The 17,036-nt window shown below is 40.8% G+C and overlaps 1 protein-coding gene across 7 annotated transcripts in view; it reads right to left on the bottom strand.

The window, feature by feature from the left end:
• FRMPD4 (FERM and PDZ domain containing 4) overlaps positions 1 to 17,036 on the bottom strand; it is a 748,742-nt gene that overhangs the window by 26,618 nt on the left and 705,088 nt on the right. For all 7 annotated transcript variants that reach the window (XM_019651209.1, XM_019651211.1, XM_019651210.1 and 4 more), the window contains 4 exons: positions 11,474 to 11,578; positions 8,791 to 8,898; positions 4,301 to 4,432; positions 2,065 to 2,184 (listed from right to left, as the gene is read on the bottom strand). In XM_019651209.1, the coding sequence (XP_019506754.1) occupies positions 2,065 to 2,184; positions 4,301 to 4,432; positions 8,791 to 8,898; positions 11,474 to 11,578 (465 nt within the window). The remainder of the gene's footprint in view (positions 1 to 2,064; positions 2,185 to 4,300; positions 4,433 to 8,790; positions 8,899 to 11,473; positions 11,579 to 17,036) is intronic.

Genomic DNA, 17,036 nt, shown 5'->3' on the forward strand with positions numbered 1-17,036 from the left:
CACTGTTCTGTGTCAAAAATGGTGTCAAGTGCACCAGACATTTCTTTACTTGATGAACAGGGTATAGTGAACAGGGTCTGCCTTTTCCTGATGACTCAGGGTAATCTTTCCCAAAGCTAATCACCCTACTGAGCTGTAAATACGACAGTCTCTTCCAAAGACCACTGAGGAAGGGAATGTTTAACCCGCCTTTCCCCCTCTTCTGGAATGTTCTGGTGCATCCTGTTGTTTTTTTCTCCTCTGACTTAATTTCTGTTCTCCAGGGCTTATTGCCACTTTAATTTATGTCACCATTTCTAACCTCTGACATTTATCTCGTCTCTGCCATCTTCTACCTACTTTCTTTTCCCACCCAACTTTTTAAAGATTACAAAAACTATACAAGAAATATAGAAGAAAATACTGAGACTAGTAAAACAAATACCAGTATATCAACTACCCAGAGTTAACAAATGTTTCTTTTCTTTTTCCTACTTCTTTGCTTTTTATCCCTTACTTATGACTCCAGCAGTCTTTGCTATATACAGGTATCCCCAGCTAGAGAGCATGTCTTTTTTGGGGGGGATGGGAGGGGAGCTCACTTTTGCCTTTTCTCCCTTTTTTGTTGGGGGGAGGTTACACTTTTAAGTTTACAACCTCTTTGAGTAGTTCTAGTGCTAGATGCCTAAGCATTACGTAAGTGGGTTCTTACTGTTTAATGTGATTACATTGTGAATTTACGTGAGAGTACTAGGAAGCATTTATAGAGAAATATCGGGACACCTCCTAAATATCAAATGGATTAATTCCCTGTGGGACAAACTAGCAAAGGTTCTCATTTCTGGAGGCCTTGTTTTTTGAAAATTTTATCCCAGAATCAGATATAGACAGTCTGCTAAGGGTACTGTCTCCTTAATGTTTGACTGTCTTGAAATGAGTCATTCCAGTATCATGAATATCATAATTATTTCAGGACAATCTAAGCACCAAATAGATTAATAAGTAAATAAAGAAGGGAAAACTCTTCCTTACAGTAGAATGCAAATTAACAAATGAAGAAGAAAAAATGGAATAAGAAAAATCATCATTTTTAACCATCGCAATAATAATGGACTCAGGCAAGAATCATCAATCAATACTGAAAGCTAGTGGGTGAAAGGATAATAAAAGAGTTGCAAAGTGACTCTCCACAAATAAGTTATTAATTACAAAAGGAAAAGTAGTAACTTCTGGGTGGGTAAACTTGGAGAACATCACCATATCTAAGAGTCAAAGTTAGCCTTGCCATTAGGGGGACAAGCTGACGTCATGTGCCTCCTGATATGATGCATGAATGAGGACACAAAGTCACTTATGTTGTTCTTTTGCTCAAAGTGAATAACCTCAATCTAATCAAGAAGAAACATCAGAGAAACCCAAATTGAGAGATTTCTACAAAATAACTGACCAGTGCTTCTCAAGACTATGAAGGTCTTGAAAGTTAAAGGAAGACTGAAGAATGTTCCAGGTTTAAGGACACTTAAGTGATATGACAACTAAATGCAAAACGGGATCCTGCTCTACAGAAAAGACATTTGGGGAACAATAGGCAAAATTTGTATGCGGACTGTAGATCAGATCATAGAAATGCATCAGTGTTGAATTCCCTGATTTTGTTAATTGTACAATGATTGTATAAGAAAATGTCCTTGGTACTAGAAAGTACACACTGAAGTGTTTAGGGGTAAATGAGCATGATTTTGGTCACTAACATTCATATGGTTTAGAAAAAACATTGTGTGTGCGAGGGAGAGGGAACATGTACAAACACTAAAGGTAAAGTAAATGTGGTAAAATGTGAACAATTGGTGAATCTGGGTGAAGGATATCAAAGAGCTCTTTTACCATGCGCAACTTTTTCATAAGTATGAAATTCTTTCAAAATCCAAAGTAAAAATTCAAAAAGCACCATGGAATCATTTTACAATGCACTGAGGTTGAGGTGGGGGCAGAGACCCCCAAATTAAGGAATTCAGGAAAAAACAACACACCCCACAGTCAATTTTCCACAATATTCATATAAAACACGTGCAAACTCTCACATACCTGAACGTAGAGATACTCGAAAGCAACCGGATCTCTCCTTAACAGGTCAATTGGATCCTTTGGGACAAAGCTAATTCGGAAGAGACACCTCATCTTATGGGAGCTGGGCCTCTGAGTCACCTAAAAGAGCAGACCCATTACAAAAATCGTCAGTGCTGACTGAGAAACGGCCGAGGGACATGGAAGCAAAGGCAGCTTTCTTTGGACGTTGAGGAAGGAAGTGGTTGAAATTCTTTCACTATTTGTCATAGGTATTCATTCCCCGAAAATTGCACAGACCTTGTGACTTAGGTCAAGTTCCCCAGAAGCAGACCCTGAGATGATGGAGTTACTAAGGAACCGGTCCCAGGGGAGGCCAGTAAGAGAGTGGGGGAAGGAGTGCAGGCAGGAGAAAGCAAGCGAGGGCATGGGACCCAGCAGAGCTTAGTTACTGCCTGTCCCTCGGGAGACTCTGGAGGGTAACTTATATCACTGAGCTGTGGGACCTGAGCCAAAGGAGCCCAGACAAGTCACTGGCTTTGGGCTGTCTCAGAGGGATGTGAATTTCCAGGCTGGATAGAATGTGAGCCAGGAGTCTGAGGGCAGTCCTTTGAAAAAGATGCTGGATGTTGTGACAGCACACCAAAGCTAAGGTGGGGTGAGAGGTACAAAAGGGGACCCAGCGGAAGATCACAGAGACCTAATGGAACATGGAAAGCATGACAGTGTCCACCTTGGATGACGTCACATTGGAAAGTAGGAAGACGGAAGTTGGGGCCCATGCACTCAATCTGGAGTCCACAAGTTTCCAAATAACTCCAAACCTCTGATCCCATGACACTGTTCCAGTTGTTTAAAGAAGCTTAGAATACACCACAGGTTCCTCAGGGTTAAGGACCATGGATTGTTTTTATTTGTCTTCTTTTTATCCAGCACAGTATGTGCCAACTACTAGGTGTTAGTTCCTTAACTCCTTTTGCAGCAAAAGGGAATCAATGAATGAATAGTAGGTGCTTAGTACATAGCTGAATTCATGAAAAGGCACTGGACTCCAAGAAAGAAGGTGAAAGCTCTCCAATGCCCCTTAAAGGAGTCAACACGATGAAACTAAGACCATGAAGCATGAGTCAGCACAGCTGTACTACTTGTAGTGTTATGCACTTGTATGTACTCTTCATGCACATGGATGTAGCTTCATGTACTGATAACTACTTTTATGCAGTGGATAAATCTGGCAAAATAAAAGTGTTTGTGAACTGCAACTTACAAAATCAAAATAAATACAGTGATAGCTTTACTGAGCCCCATGTTGCATGTGTGCCTGTGTGTGTATGTGTGTGTATTTACATTCTTACAGTTTACATGCTATCTTCATTGAGTAGAAGCATTTCAATGGGAAAACACCCTATTTTGAAAGGTATACTGGGCATCCTGAGAGGTAGTAATGCTGACCAGCTTTCTGGGAGGGGGGGCGGAGGGGGCAGCGCTGCAAAGCTGAGTGGACCAAGGAGACTGCTGGCTATGGGCTGCTCATCCGTGGCTGATGATAAAGGGAAGCAGAAAGAAGGGACCTAAGCCCTAAAGTCCCCTCGTCACTGAACGCTCCTACATGAGAGGAATTTGCTGAAGTCCCTTATACGTCCAACAATGACTCTGCTTGCGGAAGTCCAGGAAAAGTCAGGATGCAGTGCTGAATTCAGCAGCCACGCAGCCCGCTTGTCTCCCCAGAGAACAGATGGGGGTGGCATTTTGACAACCAGGAACTGGGACACACTGGTGGATCACATATTTCCAGTGGGAAGGGCTGGGGGAGGGATTTCAGGCTTCCAAAAATAGTCTGAAGTATACACCCAGGCCTGAAAACAACTAAATAGGATTTCTCTTTCATTTCAATAACCTCAGAAACCATTTCCTTTGGATGGCTTTAAGAGATCAATTATCGAAACAGGTGAGCAAGTCTTTTCAATGACATAAAATATCATTCTACAGAGCCACCTTGCCAAAGAGGGGCTGCTGAGTCTTTGAATGACAAATCTGTTTCCGAGGCCAACTGACAGTCGATGAAAAAAACTGACAAAAAGGGAAACATCACCTTGAGGTGTAAAATCCATTATTAATGCCAGCGCTTCCTTTAGTGGTGCTATCCAGTGAAGCAGAACACATTTAAGGGATTTGAGGCAGGGGTGGGGGGTTGTGGCACATGGCAGCCTCTGCTCTCAGCAGTAGCATGGGCACGTGAGGGTGTCATTCCACACACCTGAGTTAGGGTCTCCTGTTCGTGGAGCAAAAGCAGCTTGGTTCCGGTGCCTTCTGTCCTCTGCTCCAGCATGAGGGAGAAGTGTTCGATGCCTTTGATGGAGAGCTTCTCTTGAAGGGTTAAGATGACATCCTTACAGAGGAAACATTGACAAGATGTGATCAAAACCGAGGTAGCCCTCCTGTGGAGTCCACCATGGCCGAAAAGTGTTACACAAATAGGCTTCAGATCTTTAGATCTGTTAGACTTTCGGTTGGTTCTGAAAGCCCACAAAGGAACAGAAATGAGGCCTTCTCCTCTTACCCTTTTTCTGGTCTCCCCCACCCCCAAATCTTTATGGAGTTCAGAAATAGGCAGCAAGGTAAATAGCTGGGGCAGGTGCTTACCTATTATCTAAGGTCTTACTATTGTAGTGCAGTATAGTCAGTTTAGTTCCCTTTTCTTTTAAATGGGTGGCAATTAAACCAGTCCTGAAAGCGGTCTACCCCAGGGGTCAGCGACATACCACCTGCTTGTCTGTTTGGGTAAATAAAGTTTTATTGGTACACAGCTATGCCATTTATTTCAATATATGGCTGCTTTCATGCTCTGCACAGGCAGAGTTGAGTAATTGCAACAGAGGCTGCATGGCCTGTGAAGCCTAAAATATGTGCTACCTGGCCCTTTACAAAAAAACCCTTGCTGACCCCTAGCCTACATTTCTGTGAGCGCAGCATGGCGGTGGTAAGGAATGTGGGCTTTGAAAATTCTGGGTTTGAATCCCAGCTCTATCATGTATGAGCTGTGCAGCTTAGGGCAAGCTGTTTAACCTCTAGGTATTTTAGTGTCTCTATCTGTAAATGGGGGATAATAATAATACCTGCCTCAGAACAGATATGAGCACTAAATGAGTTCATACACAGAAAGCATCTCTTACAGCACAGTGTGGCCCAGAGTTAGGGCACTGTAAGAATATACATATATTAGCTTTTATTTTAAATCTCTGGGGAAGGTAGAATGAGCAAGCATCAGCAGCAATCCTTTACAAGAGGAATCCTTTCATTTATGCAATCCTTTACATTTATGGTCAGAAAGGTGTTCTAGACACAAACATGTTTACTGCAATGCAAAATTGATGTCCTCAACTGTTACTTTTTTCAAGCACTTGAAAACTAGTCAGTGATCTCTCTTCAAGATAATTTACACTCGAATGCTAAATATCCCATAGAGCAGTGGTATTCTACTGTGGCAAAACTGCCCCACAGCAAAATCTGGCAATTTCTGGAGACATGTTTGGTTGTCACAGTTGGACCTGGGATGCTACTAAATCTAAGACAACCCCCACAACAAAGAATTCTCTGGTCCAAAGTACCAAAGTGTCAAGAGAGAGAAACCCTGCCACACATGGGATTGTTTGGCTTGTTTTTACTGATCTTTCTAAGGCTTTGATTCCTCTCTGTGGACCTTCTTCAGTTTCTTCAGGCACCTTTAAAACAAAGGTTCTCACACCCACCCACCACCACAAAACAAAACCAAAAACATTATTCAACAGAAATGCCTTGACTATACTGAATTTTATAAAAGATTCCCTGGTTCATAATTTTTGCCCAAAGCCCAGAAAACAGAAAACAAAACCAGCCTTGGTGTAGCAACACATACTTTATAAAGCCTTTCCCTGAATCCCCAGGGAGGACACTGGAAAATCGATAGCAATACTTTTTTTCCTATTGTGACTGCAAGAATTTTGGCAATTTTATAGAACAGTGTCATATCCCTTTCGTAACTACACTATTTCCATTTTATGTCTACCGGCCTGGGTCTATTGTGATAATAAGGCTGTTAGGTACAAGATAAGATAACTATAAATTCTTGTGAACTTTTTGCTTTGCTTCCTGTCTTCTCATGGTAATCTGCCATCCTCAGGGAAATCAAACTTCGTCTAGTGTGGGTTCCTATAATCTAGAGGCCAGAGGTAATTAACAGCAGGAGTCTTTTCCAAGTTCAGGTTTATTTCTGTTAAAAAATACATTCTTGCCTTTATCAATATCTTCAGATAGGGGTGGGGGTCCCATGGCAAGCAGCTTCTCCGACCAGTTGGTGTCACAGGCTAAGGCCATGCTGTCTGAGGGAGCTGTAATAATGCAGCTCTATGGGGTAGGTCAGGGGTGTGCCAAGGATGGCCTGGGGCCACATCTGCCCATGCCCATTCATTTACATACTGTCTGGGTAGTAAAGGATTTGTCTTGCCTAAAGAAAAGTTTGCCTTTTTATTCCAGCCTCTTGGGAGGTAACCTCTAAGGCCTTGGACTACCCTGCCTGATAGGAGTATCTTTGTTTACCTGGGGACCTTGGGCCACACAAGATAGTCCATGCTAACAATGTGATTTATGGTGCTCAGCTATATCTATGTAGCCAACCGCCAATAAAAACTGAACGCCAAGGCTCGGGCGAGCTTCCCTGGTTGGCAGTACTCTGTGCATATTGTCACACGTCATTGGTGGGGGAGAAGAGTGCCTGCACAACTCCACTGGGCGAGGACAGCTGGAAGCCCCATGGCCAGTCTCTGCTGCCCTCTGCACCCTTCCCCGTGGTTGATTTCAATCTGTATCCTTTTGCTCTAATAAACTGTAACTGTGAGTATAACAATGTGCTGTGTTCTGTGAGTGGTCTTAAGGACTTCCTGAACCCATCTTTCTATGACTGCTTTCATGATACAACAGCAGAGTCGAGCAGTTACAACAGAGATCAAATGTCCCACAAAGCCTAAAATATTTACTCTTGAGACCTTTCCAGAGAAAGTTGCCAAGTCCTAGGTTAGTTGACTAATAATTAGAGTAACATCTTACTATAAACTGATTTTGAATAGGAATAAAGGGAAAGGACTTTTTTTCAGTCATCACCATTTAAAGTGAGCAGTTTTGTATGAAGGAAGTTAATATTTCATCTGGAGTGATTTAAGGATGATTTACATGCTCCATCATCAATCCACTCTTATTGCTTGCTCTATTACCTGCTAAATCATTACCTATTTAAATCAATTCAAAACAAGCTGCTTGCTGGTAACATGACAATAAGAACGCACACTGAGTGAGCCTTTGTAGAAATGCAATCATTCATAAGGTTTATGCTGATTAATTTAAAAAACTGAAAATTAGGGGTTGACCATTGATAGACATTTTTAACCGAGTTGATATGCTCTTGATACATTATTGTACAGATCATCACTAGGTATATTTTTTACCGCCATAAAATCTGTGTCACTGTGCATTTGAAGAGAGCCTATTTTAGGTTGACGGAGCATTAGGGAGCAATCAATTCCTGAACATACTTTTGTCCAATAAAAAAGAGAATATGTACTTTTTTTCCCCACGAAGGAAGCATGAAAGCAAAAACCCATACTCTTTGTTATGATACCCATTATGCAAACTCACCTGCTGGCTCTGAAATACAGTAGTTCTCCCTCATCCGCGGTTTCACTTTCCGCGGTTTCAGTTACCTGCAGTCAACTGCGGTCCAAAAGTATTAAATGGAAAATTCCAGAAATAAACAATTCATAAGTTTGAAATTGTGTGCTGCTCTGAGTAGCGCGATGAAATCTCCAGACGTGACTCATCCCTTTGTGCAGCATCTCCAAGCTCTATATGCTCCCCACCCATTAGTCACTTAGTAGCCATCTCAATGACCAGATCAACTGTCGAGGTATCACAGCGCTTGTGTTCAAGTTACCCTTATTTTATTTAATAATGGCTCCAAAGCACAAGAGTAGTGATGCTGACAATTCGGATATGCCAAAGAGAAGATGAAAAGGGCTTCCTTTCAGTGCAAAGGTGTGTATATATAGGAAAAAACATAGTATATACAGTGTTCAATACTAACTGCGGTTTTAGGCATCCCCTTGGGGGTCTTAAAAGGTACCCTCTGTGGATAAGGGGGGACTACTGTAATAGGATTGCTTTGTAACTCTTCCTTTTCACCCCTTCTCCTAAGAAGCACGTGTCATTTCTGCCTTTTATGCATCATTTCCATGAAATTGGTTCCAGTAATTAAAAGTAAATGTTATCTTTACATTTTCTACCCCTTGTTTTTGCTGGACACCAAAGTAGCAAATATTCAATTAATAGCTAACATCTTAATCTTCTTGGTGGCTAACATTGCTGAGAAATCATGCTGGCTTTGGGCAGGGTGCCAAGCCTTCTTGGTGACAGTCACGCTACTTTAATTTTTAGTTGCATTAAAATGACTAGCTGTAGTGCTTCATCACTGATAGCATATTATATTGTTTTGAAACACACACACACACACACACACACACACCCAGAACCTTAGTTTAATTTTTTTGTTTTGTTTTGTTTTTAAGTATTCACACACTATCTTATCTGGAAGCAACCAAAAAAAAATCTCAGAGATAAACAGATAGTTCTGAAAGAAGGTGCTGCCATACAAGACTCATAGTGCAGCTTTCACTTGCTTTCTGGCCGTGTTCAGGTACAGAGCTTGGCGGGTCCGCTTACCTTTATGGAGGTGTTGGAGTCAAAGCGAAATGATTTGGTCTGCCCATTTTCCAGATAGACTTTCAGAACATTTGGCATAAAAAGAAGTGAATTATCCTTAACAGTTTCCTGTTTAACAAGAACAACAAAAAAAAGAAGGGGTTTAAGTCAGTTGAATTATAATTCTGCACTTTGCAATAGCTGCACATATCTACAATTTATTCTAATGCAACATAAAAAAAAACATTGAACTCTCTAAGGTGAACCACAGTGTCCCTCTGGTGATATCTGAGTTCTGTTGTTCATAGAAAAAACTATTCTTTTCCAGCTACAACTAACTCAGTTGATCCAAATAAAAGACTTTTTCCCATGAGAAAATCAATCAGATGAATTTCTTTTTTTAAATCACGGCTTCCCACTGGAACACAATTACAGAAATAATTCCTTTGTAACTAAGCCAGCGTTTGGGACTACAAGCCCAGACTTCAGCAGAGCAGTTTGTCTGGAGTGGAACAAGGTCCAGCAATGATGTTTGATGTGATGCCTGTTGGCGCCTGGCAGAGGTCATGACAGTGAATCAGAGGCATTAATCAGCTTCAAATGTAAAGTTGTTTTTTTTAGCTCATTTAACAATGTTCCTCATACTCAAAGGGGACATATAAGGAATGGGCTAGTGTGTTAGTGGAGTAAAATACTAAGTCTATATATAACAAACAGAGCATCATTTAAAAATAACTCCAAAAGAGATATGCAAAACACAACCTGAAGTAAACAACAAAAATGTAGTCCTTTGAATTTTCTCTGTAATTGGATGTAGGGAGAGATGAAAGGGGGAGGAGAAACAAGGCATGTTGCATGAGTTCCATGATCCTTAGAGTGAACTGTGCTACTCACAGATAGTTAGTCATAAAGTCACAGGAGTCGAGAGGAACTCTGCAATCATGAAACCACACATCTCTTCTTTTATAGATGAGGAAACTGAAGACGAGATGTTCAAAGATTTGCTCATGTCCTACAGGTAGTCCATGAGAATTCAATCTCTAATATTTCCCTAACAGGCTCTGTGCCTTTCACTTCCTATTTCTTTCAATGAATTTTCTTCCCTCTCCTTTCTCTTCCCATGGACTTCACACATGACTTTCCTGAGACCCGGGTCACTAAGTTCATTTGGCTTCAATTCCAGAAGAAATGACATACAATGACTCAGGTGAGCAAGAGTAGACAGGAAGTGAAGACCATCACAAAGGGTGAGGAGATACCATGTAACTGAATGTCCCTGGAATACACGGGCGTGTGGCGAGGCAGGGGAGGCCGCATGAGACAATCGACCCCTCAGAGCTGTCCTCACACACCACCTGCCTCCAATGAGCCCTGTTCAATCTAGGGACAAGGTGAAACTGCCACAGCAGCTTCTAGAGTCAAATTCTCTCTCAAGAGGCATAGACCGATGGCCCAATCTCATGCTCGGAAGCTTGAGAAAAGATGAGGTAAGTTTTACACGACCTTCTGTGATACAGTGATTCTTCTGTGAGTGGACCCTTCGAGCCTTAAGCTGGGACAGCCTTATTCTGAAACGACAATGTATGGTAACTGCATCCGGAATGACAGGGACACACTGAGGTGAGCAGAACAGACCATGGTGTGGAGGGAAGCAGAGGGGATGCGGGGAGGGATGGCTGTTGGGAGGACAACGCCACAGCTAAAATACCCACAGGGCAGCACATATCAGCCATAGGCCTCCTCCTACAAGCATAGATTTGATAGATTGGCCATCTAATGCCTTGGATCCCAGATGGGCAGACACAGGTCAGCAAGCTTGGGCTAGAAGACACTTGGACCATGAGTGCCTTAGCCGGGATGTGCAAGCCTACATCTTCAAATTCACATCTAGGACCATGCTCAGGGAAGAGTTTGTGACCTATAACGAGCGTGGCATGGCTGAGAGTTTACCCTTGGAAGTTTACTTAAATAATACCAACAACAACTCAACCAAAAGAGCTGGCATTTCACAGGTCCAAACAATATTAGTGTCCTAGATGATAGCTTTCTAAAAACTAAAAACACTGTGTGACTTTATTTTGGAAAAATTTGAAATTAAAGCATCCTAATAATGTTTGTATTATTCATTTGAAGGATCAATTATGTGCCTGAGCAATCATGATTTCTATCAAGACCTATTGATGGAAATCTGGGTGGCATTTCCTTACTTGTGGTTGCACATAGGAAAGTTTTCCATCATTTTAACTTCTTTCTACTTTGATTAGTTGGAAGAATAGAGATATGTTATTTTGGTAAGGAAAAAAATTGTGGAAACACAATACCTTTCTCAAAATACATAAAGGGCTGTCATGGAAGAACACTTAGTTGGCAGAATGGGAAGAAACCGGTGGAAGTTTCACGGAGCCATATTTTACAAAAGGCCATGTCAGTGACCTCAAATCAAACGAACTGCCTTGCAAAACAGTGAGGTCTCTAACACTGGAAGCATTCAAGTAAATACTGGACTATTACGGATTCTGGAAATGTTAGAGGGAACACATCAGGCACAACCTGGTGTTCGCTGAAGCCCTTTAGAATCCTGAGATTCAACACTCCTGTGAAATCCAACAACCAGCTTCACATTGATCAGTCTGGTGGGGGCACTGGTTTTGCTGAGTGCCTCAGTGGCTCTCTCTGCATCATAGGCATGTGACTGTCAACTCACCGACACCTGGCCGTTGATGATGACCTCCTCGGAGAAGCGCACTTTCACTGGATTGGACTTTAATCTGGCCTTTTTTGCAGCACTAATAAATGCTGATTTGGGAGACTGAAAAAAAGAAAACGTTTTCTCTGGTTATTGGTAACATAATGCATGCCATGTAACAGTTGTTTTCCATCTTTATCCTCCCCGATATGCAATATGGCTGAGTGTCTGGTGCATGCCCAATTCAAGGATGAAATACAGCTCATGGATGCAGTCAAAACCCCGTCATGCTCATAAAGTAGTAAGTTTTATTTAGTCACCAGACGAGAGCTACAGACAGCATGTTCCATGTTCTTACATTTCCTAGGACCTTTTTCAAGGATGGCTGTCAGAGTACCTAAACCCTGATTTTAAGACAGAGCTTTGACTACTATGTGGAAAGCGAGGGGGTGGCCAATCTAATGTTGGGATTATGATGAGTTGATCACTAATTATCTATTTTAAAAGGTGGAGAAGAGCCACTGGTAGTTCTAAAATGATTGATAATCCCATTGTTATTCACATTAAAGGCATGTAGGCATATGAGCAGGCAAGTACACACACACACACACACATACCCCTCATGTACCGGAAACTTGAGTTGCAAGCCCTTGATGGTAACCTGTGAACCTGTCGTCTTGCTGGGCATGCACGGTACAGAGGAGGCCTTGACTTACAATTGAAAGATGGCCTCATATTCTGCCTTTTTTTTTACAGGTTCTTGGTACTATCTTTTATTGGAAAGAGGGCTGAGTGACTCAGTTCTTCATCAGAAATTGCAAATGCAATGGGAAAACCTGCTTAGAAGGGTACTGTGAGCCCTTGTTGCATGATCTTGGTAAATTTACTTCATCTGAGAATCATCCTTTTTCCATAATTTTAATGAAGCCTGAGGGGAAGGGAACTCACATCTAGTAGGGGTCTGCACTATTTATTTACTTAAAAAAAGAATCACATTCTCTATTGAACCTAATATGGACATAAATATTTAGTTTGAATCATATAATTGCTACTTTATAGATTAGAATGGTCAAATATTGGAAATTGTGTATGGTTCAACCTAATGTTTATCATACTATATAGTCTGCAGAGATTGAGGCTGTTGTGTAAAGAATTCTAGTAATTGACTCTAGAATCAACAGAGGCTCAACCTTCTGTGCATTGCATTAATCTCAAGGCACAGAAGCCAATTAGGGTGTCCCATACTTTGAACTTCAAGTAAAATGAGAAAGAAAAGGATTCTCATCTTTGTCAAATACAAGTATACTTGAGACCAATTAAAAAAGCAATGTGATTGAATGGATAAGTAAAAAGTGGTCTATTCATACAATGGAACATTATTCAGTTATAAAAGGAATGAAGTATTGATACATGCTACAACATGAAGGAATCTCAAAAATGTTAAGTGAAAGAAATCAGGCACAAAAGGCCACATATTATATGATTTGATTCCATTTATATAAAATATCTAGGATAAGCAAATCCATAGAGACAGAAAGTAGATTAGTGGTTGCCAGAGGCTGAGCGAGGGGAGACCGGGGAGTGACTGTTTAATGGGTACAGGGTTTCCTTTTGGGGTGATGACAAAGTTCTGGAGCTAGACAGCGGCAATGGTTGCAGAAGACTTTGCATATACTTAATGCAACAGAATTGTATACTTTACAATGGTAGATATATGTTATGTGTAGATAAATAATAAAATGTTTTTTACTATAATAATACAAAACACTGAAATAAAACAAAATCATTGTTGGAAAAAAAAACATGATAAAAGTATATTCCTGGGTGGAATTTTGTTTTGATAATGGGGGAATCATGTAATTTTGAAAGTTCCCCTCCATACCCACCCCAGTGTCATAGGACTGAATGGAGGGATGGTTCGGCCTCCAGAGCTTTAATTCCTCCATTTATGCAAGATGTTTTAAGAGAATGACTGCCCTTTAAAAAAATAAAACAAAGCCAAAAACCAAAACAACAACAACAACAACAACAAAACCAAACCCTCTGAATGGCTGCTCTTCAAAAAGAACACCTTTGAATGTGTTCAGCGTGACTTTAAAAGTAGAGCTGAAGTGATGTGACAGTGGTGTTCTCATTGGTATCTTGGTAATTATAGGCCAAGTTCAGTAATGATTAACGAACAAATCATACAGGACTGAGTTCATTTGCTTTTGATGTGCCATTTTTTAGCTGAAGGCAAAACATTATTCTCCCTTAATGATTTTAAGCAAGCGATATTTACATTGGCACAATGAGTTTAGCACAAGTGAAGCGGCTGTAATAAAGCTACCCTGAACAGACACTGCTAATTAGATGAGCTGCCAGAATGCAGTAACTCCCCACTTCTCCAGCATTGTTTGGGAGTGAAGGATTTCACATGTGTTCAATGTGCCAGATACTGAATTTTTTATGTAATATTTTACCATATTTTCCTAAAACGTTCTACATAATTCCTTCCCTCAATACAAAAGTATACTTAACAGAATTTAGCTTTTTATGCGGATCATTTGATGTGTATAATCTTAAACTGTAGAGTGATGTTCCCATGGAAGTACATAGGGTTACTGACCCCTAAAGTAACTGGCCCCATATAGCAGAACTTGCCAAGCTGGGAATGCTTGTCTCTTCTCCCTGTAGCTATAGCATGCCCACCTCTTGGCAGCCCCATTCCCATATTTATTTGCCATGCCCTAATGACAAACCTGGTAATCTAGGAAAGCCAGAAAGCAAACTAGATAGCCAAGGTAGTTAAGATATTAACTTAGTAGTTATTTTATACATATTTTGAAGTCAACAGACTTAGGATAAAAGTCTAACTAAGAATCCATACGAGTGCATTTTTCTTATTCTGGATTTGTGACTATTTCATATCACCGACATATATTTTAAACATTGCTTTTGATAACAACAGCATAAGCTCTCCAAGTCTGAAGGTTACTGAATTTAAATCAACAAAAGTAAAGGCTTATTCCAGTGGCTGGAGTTACTTGTGGTATATGGGGAATGTAAACCAGTTATGACTGTAGTTTTAACTCAGATCACTCTTTGCGGCTCAAAAAGTATACAATGTGCACCACTCAAAAAACTGATGAATTCATTCTTAGCAACCTGCAGACCTGTAGGTGCTGTTCACAAGCACTTCATATCCTGTGGTAGAAATGACAAGTAAATACCATTTAGAATAATCAGATTCTCCTGCTGTTAATTAATTTTAAGATTAGAAGGCCTCTAACCAACCCCTGCACCTCTTTCCAAATTTGCTGCTGCTAAGGTGGCCATGCTAAATGTGTGGCATGCTCCTGGTGCTTTTAGATGCTCTTAGAAGTCACTAGAACATCGTTTGAAAAAAATTACACAAACAGGATTAACTTCTGAAACTGAAGTGTAAGGTCTTGAACTTGCAATCCCTGTAGCTCTGCAGAACTACTTATATAGTAGGCACTGAGTAAATGTTTGGTGAAGACTAACTAGCCCACAGTTATCAGTTGATAACTTTTTTGGATTGCCCCCAAAGCAGGTCCGAAGACAAGGATTCACAAGCAGGTAGCTGATTTGGGAGGTGCTCCCAGGAAGCACGGGTAGGTACGCTGGGGAAGGGAGATAGGAAAGGGGAGTAAGCCAATAAAGCACCCATTTTTAGGCACCACTGTAAGTTAATAGAGCTTAACCCTACTGGGAACCTTGGGAAACAAGGCAGACCACAGGCCTCAGTTACACTGACTGAGGAGAGAGAGGACTGATGTATTTATCCACGAGTTCCTGTGAATCAGTGATGACTGCTCTTCCGGGAATGACAATTTCTCAGCACTTCTGGCCTGCTCCATGAGCATGCTTTTATGGGCAGATAAAGCCCACAGGCAAAAAAATCACTGGTGGTCTCAGTTGGAAATTGGGCCAATACGCTGCTGGGCATGACACATACCAAGGGGATGTGGTCCCAGTTCTGATAGCATCTGCTCCACTGGGGCCTCCATGAGGAGTGGAGCCTCCCTCAGGTGTGTGGAACACACGGGAAGGTAGGCAGGAAGTCAGAGGCAGGCAAGCAGGTCCCTTAGCTCTTTGGCTTAGAAGAAACCTAAGGGAATGTGGATCATGGACACCAGGACTGAAAGGGACTTAGCCCAAGTGCCATTGAGCTTGGGTTGTGTGAAAGGAGGTTATAGAGACTCTTTAAATACTCTCTGTCTTGGGTAAGTTTGAATTGGGAAGTTCTGGAAGTTCTGGACTTGGGGACTGTGGAAAGGAAAGAAGAAAAGAGCTAGACAAGAAAGTTCTGTAATAAAAAATAGTAACAGTACAAGGAAAAAAGATGGTGTGTCAGAACCAAACAAATAAAATTCATGAGTAACTCAGAAATTTGCCTCCTAAAATTTCATACTGAGGAAAAACTACTAAATACAGATAAAGATTTATATACAAAGGTGTTCTTTGCAGAATGATTTATAATAATGAAACATTAAAGACATCATGAAGGGCTCAATGACAGGGAATTTACTAAGTAAATCCTGGCAGAATGTAATCTTTTACAGACATGTATATGATGCTTATATAGAATTTTTGATAACATGGGAAAGAGCTTGATATGCTAACTGAAAGAAGCAGAAAAACACTGTACATATAATATGATCTCAACTATTGGCAATGCATACAAGAAGTCTGGAAAGAAATAGGCCAAAATGTTTACACTGGTTGTCTCCAAGGAAAAGATTTACCAACACATTTTTTTTGCTACTGTATTTCCTTCTATAGTTCCACAATTTTTTCCCTAAGAAATAAAGTAAAAATGGTAGAGAGAGACAGAGAGAGAGAGAGAGAGAGAGAGAGAGAGAGAGAGAGAGACCTCCATATTACTTAAAATATAAGGCAGCAACCTGCTAATAATTATTTCTGATCAAAGAATTTCGGGGATCCTAAGATCTTCTCCCAGGCCCCCTTGACCTGGGCCTCATTGGAGATTGATTTCTGTGACTGGGTCCTGTTGGGGTACCCTGAGCCTAGGTGGAGTGTGGCAAGAAGGTAGAAACATTGGCTCTCTGTCTTAACTGGACCTTACTTTGCAGAAGAAATAAAACATAAAGAATGTTGACCAGCAAGTTGCAAAGAAATTAAAATGCTAATTTTTATTGTCTGTAATAAAACTAAAATATATGGACTTTCTTTTGGTCTGGTGGGTCATCTGTTTCTGTATGTCAATCCTGGTTGCCAAGAGAATTTTTAGCAAATAAATAAAACCCACTTAAAAATACACATTTTTAAAAAAAGAAATTTTCTTGTAGGAAAATCCAACCACAGAAATATAAGTAAAAAATTGCAACTTCCTTTTCCTATCTGCTCTCCTCTTTACATTTAATGTGTCTATCTGAGTAATTTTGGGGTTTCAGCTCTTTTATTTCAACTCCTACAATTCGGAAGTGGAAAGAGCCACTTTGGGCTAGACCAGGGGTCGGCAAACTTTTGAGATGGAAGAGCCGCCAGGAGTCAGCAAACTGCGGCTGGGTACGTACATGTGGCTCTGAAGTAAAATTGAAAATGAAAATAAAAC

The sequence above is a fragment of the Hipposideros armiger genome, unplaced genomic scaffold, assembly GCF_001890085.2.
Source record: "Hipposideros armiger isolate ML-2016 unplaced genomic scaffold, ASM189008v1 scaffold_155, whole genome shotgun sequence".
Lineage (NCBI taxonomy): Eukaryota > Metazoa > Chordata > Mammalia > Chiroptera > Hipposideridae > Hipposideros > Hipposideros armiger.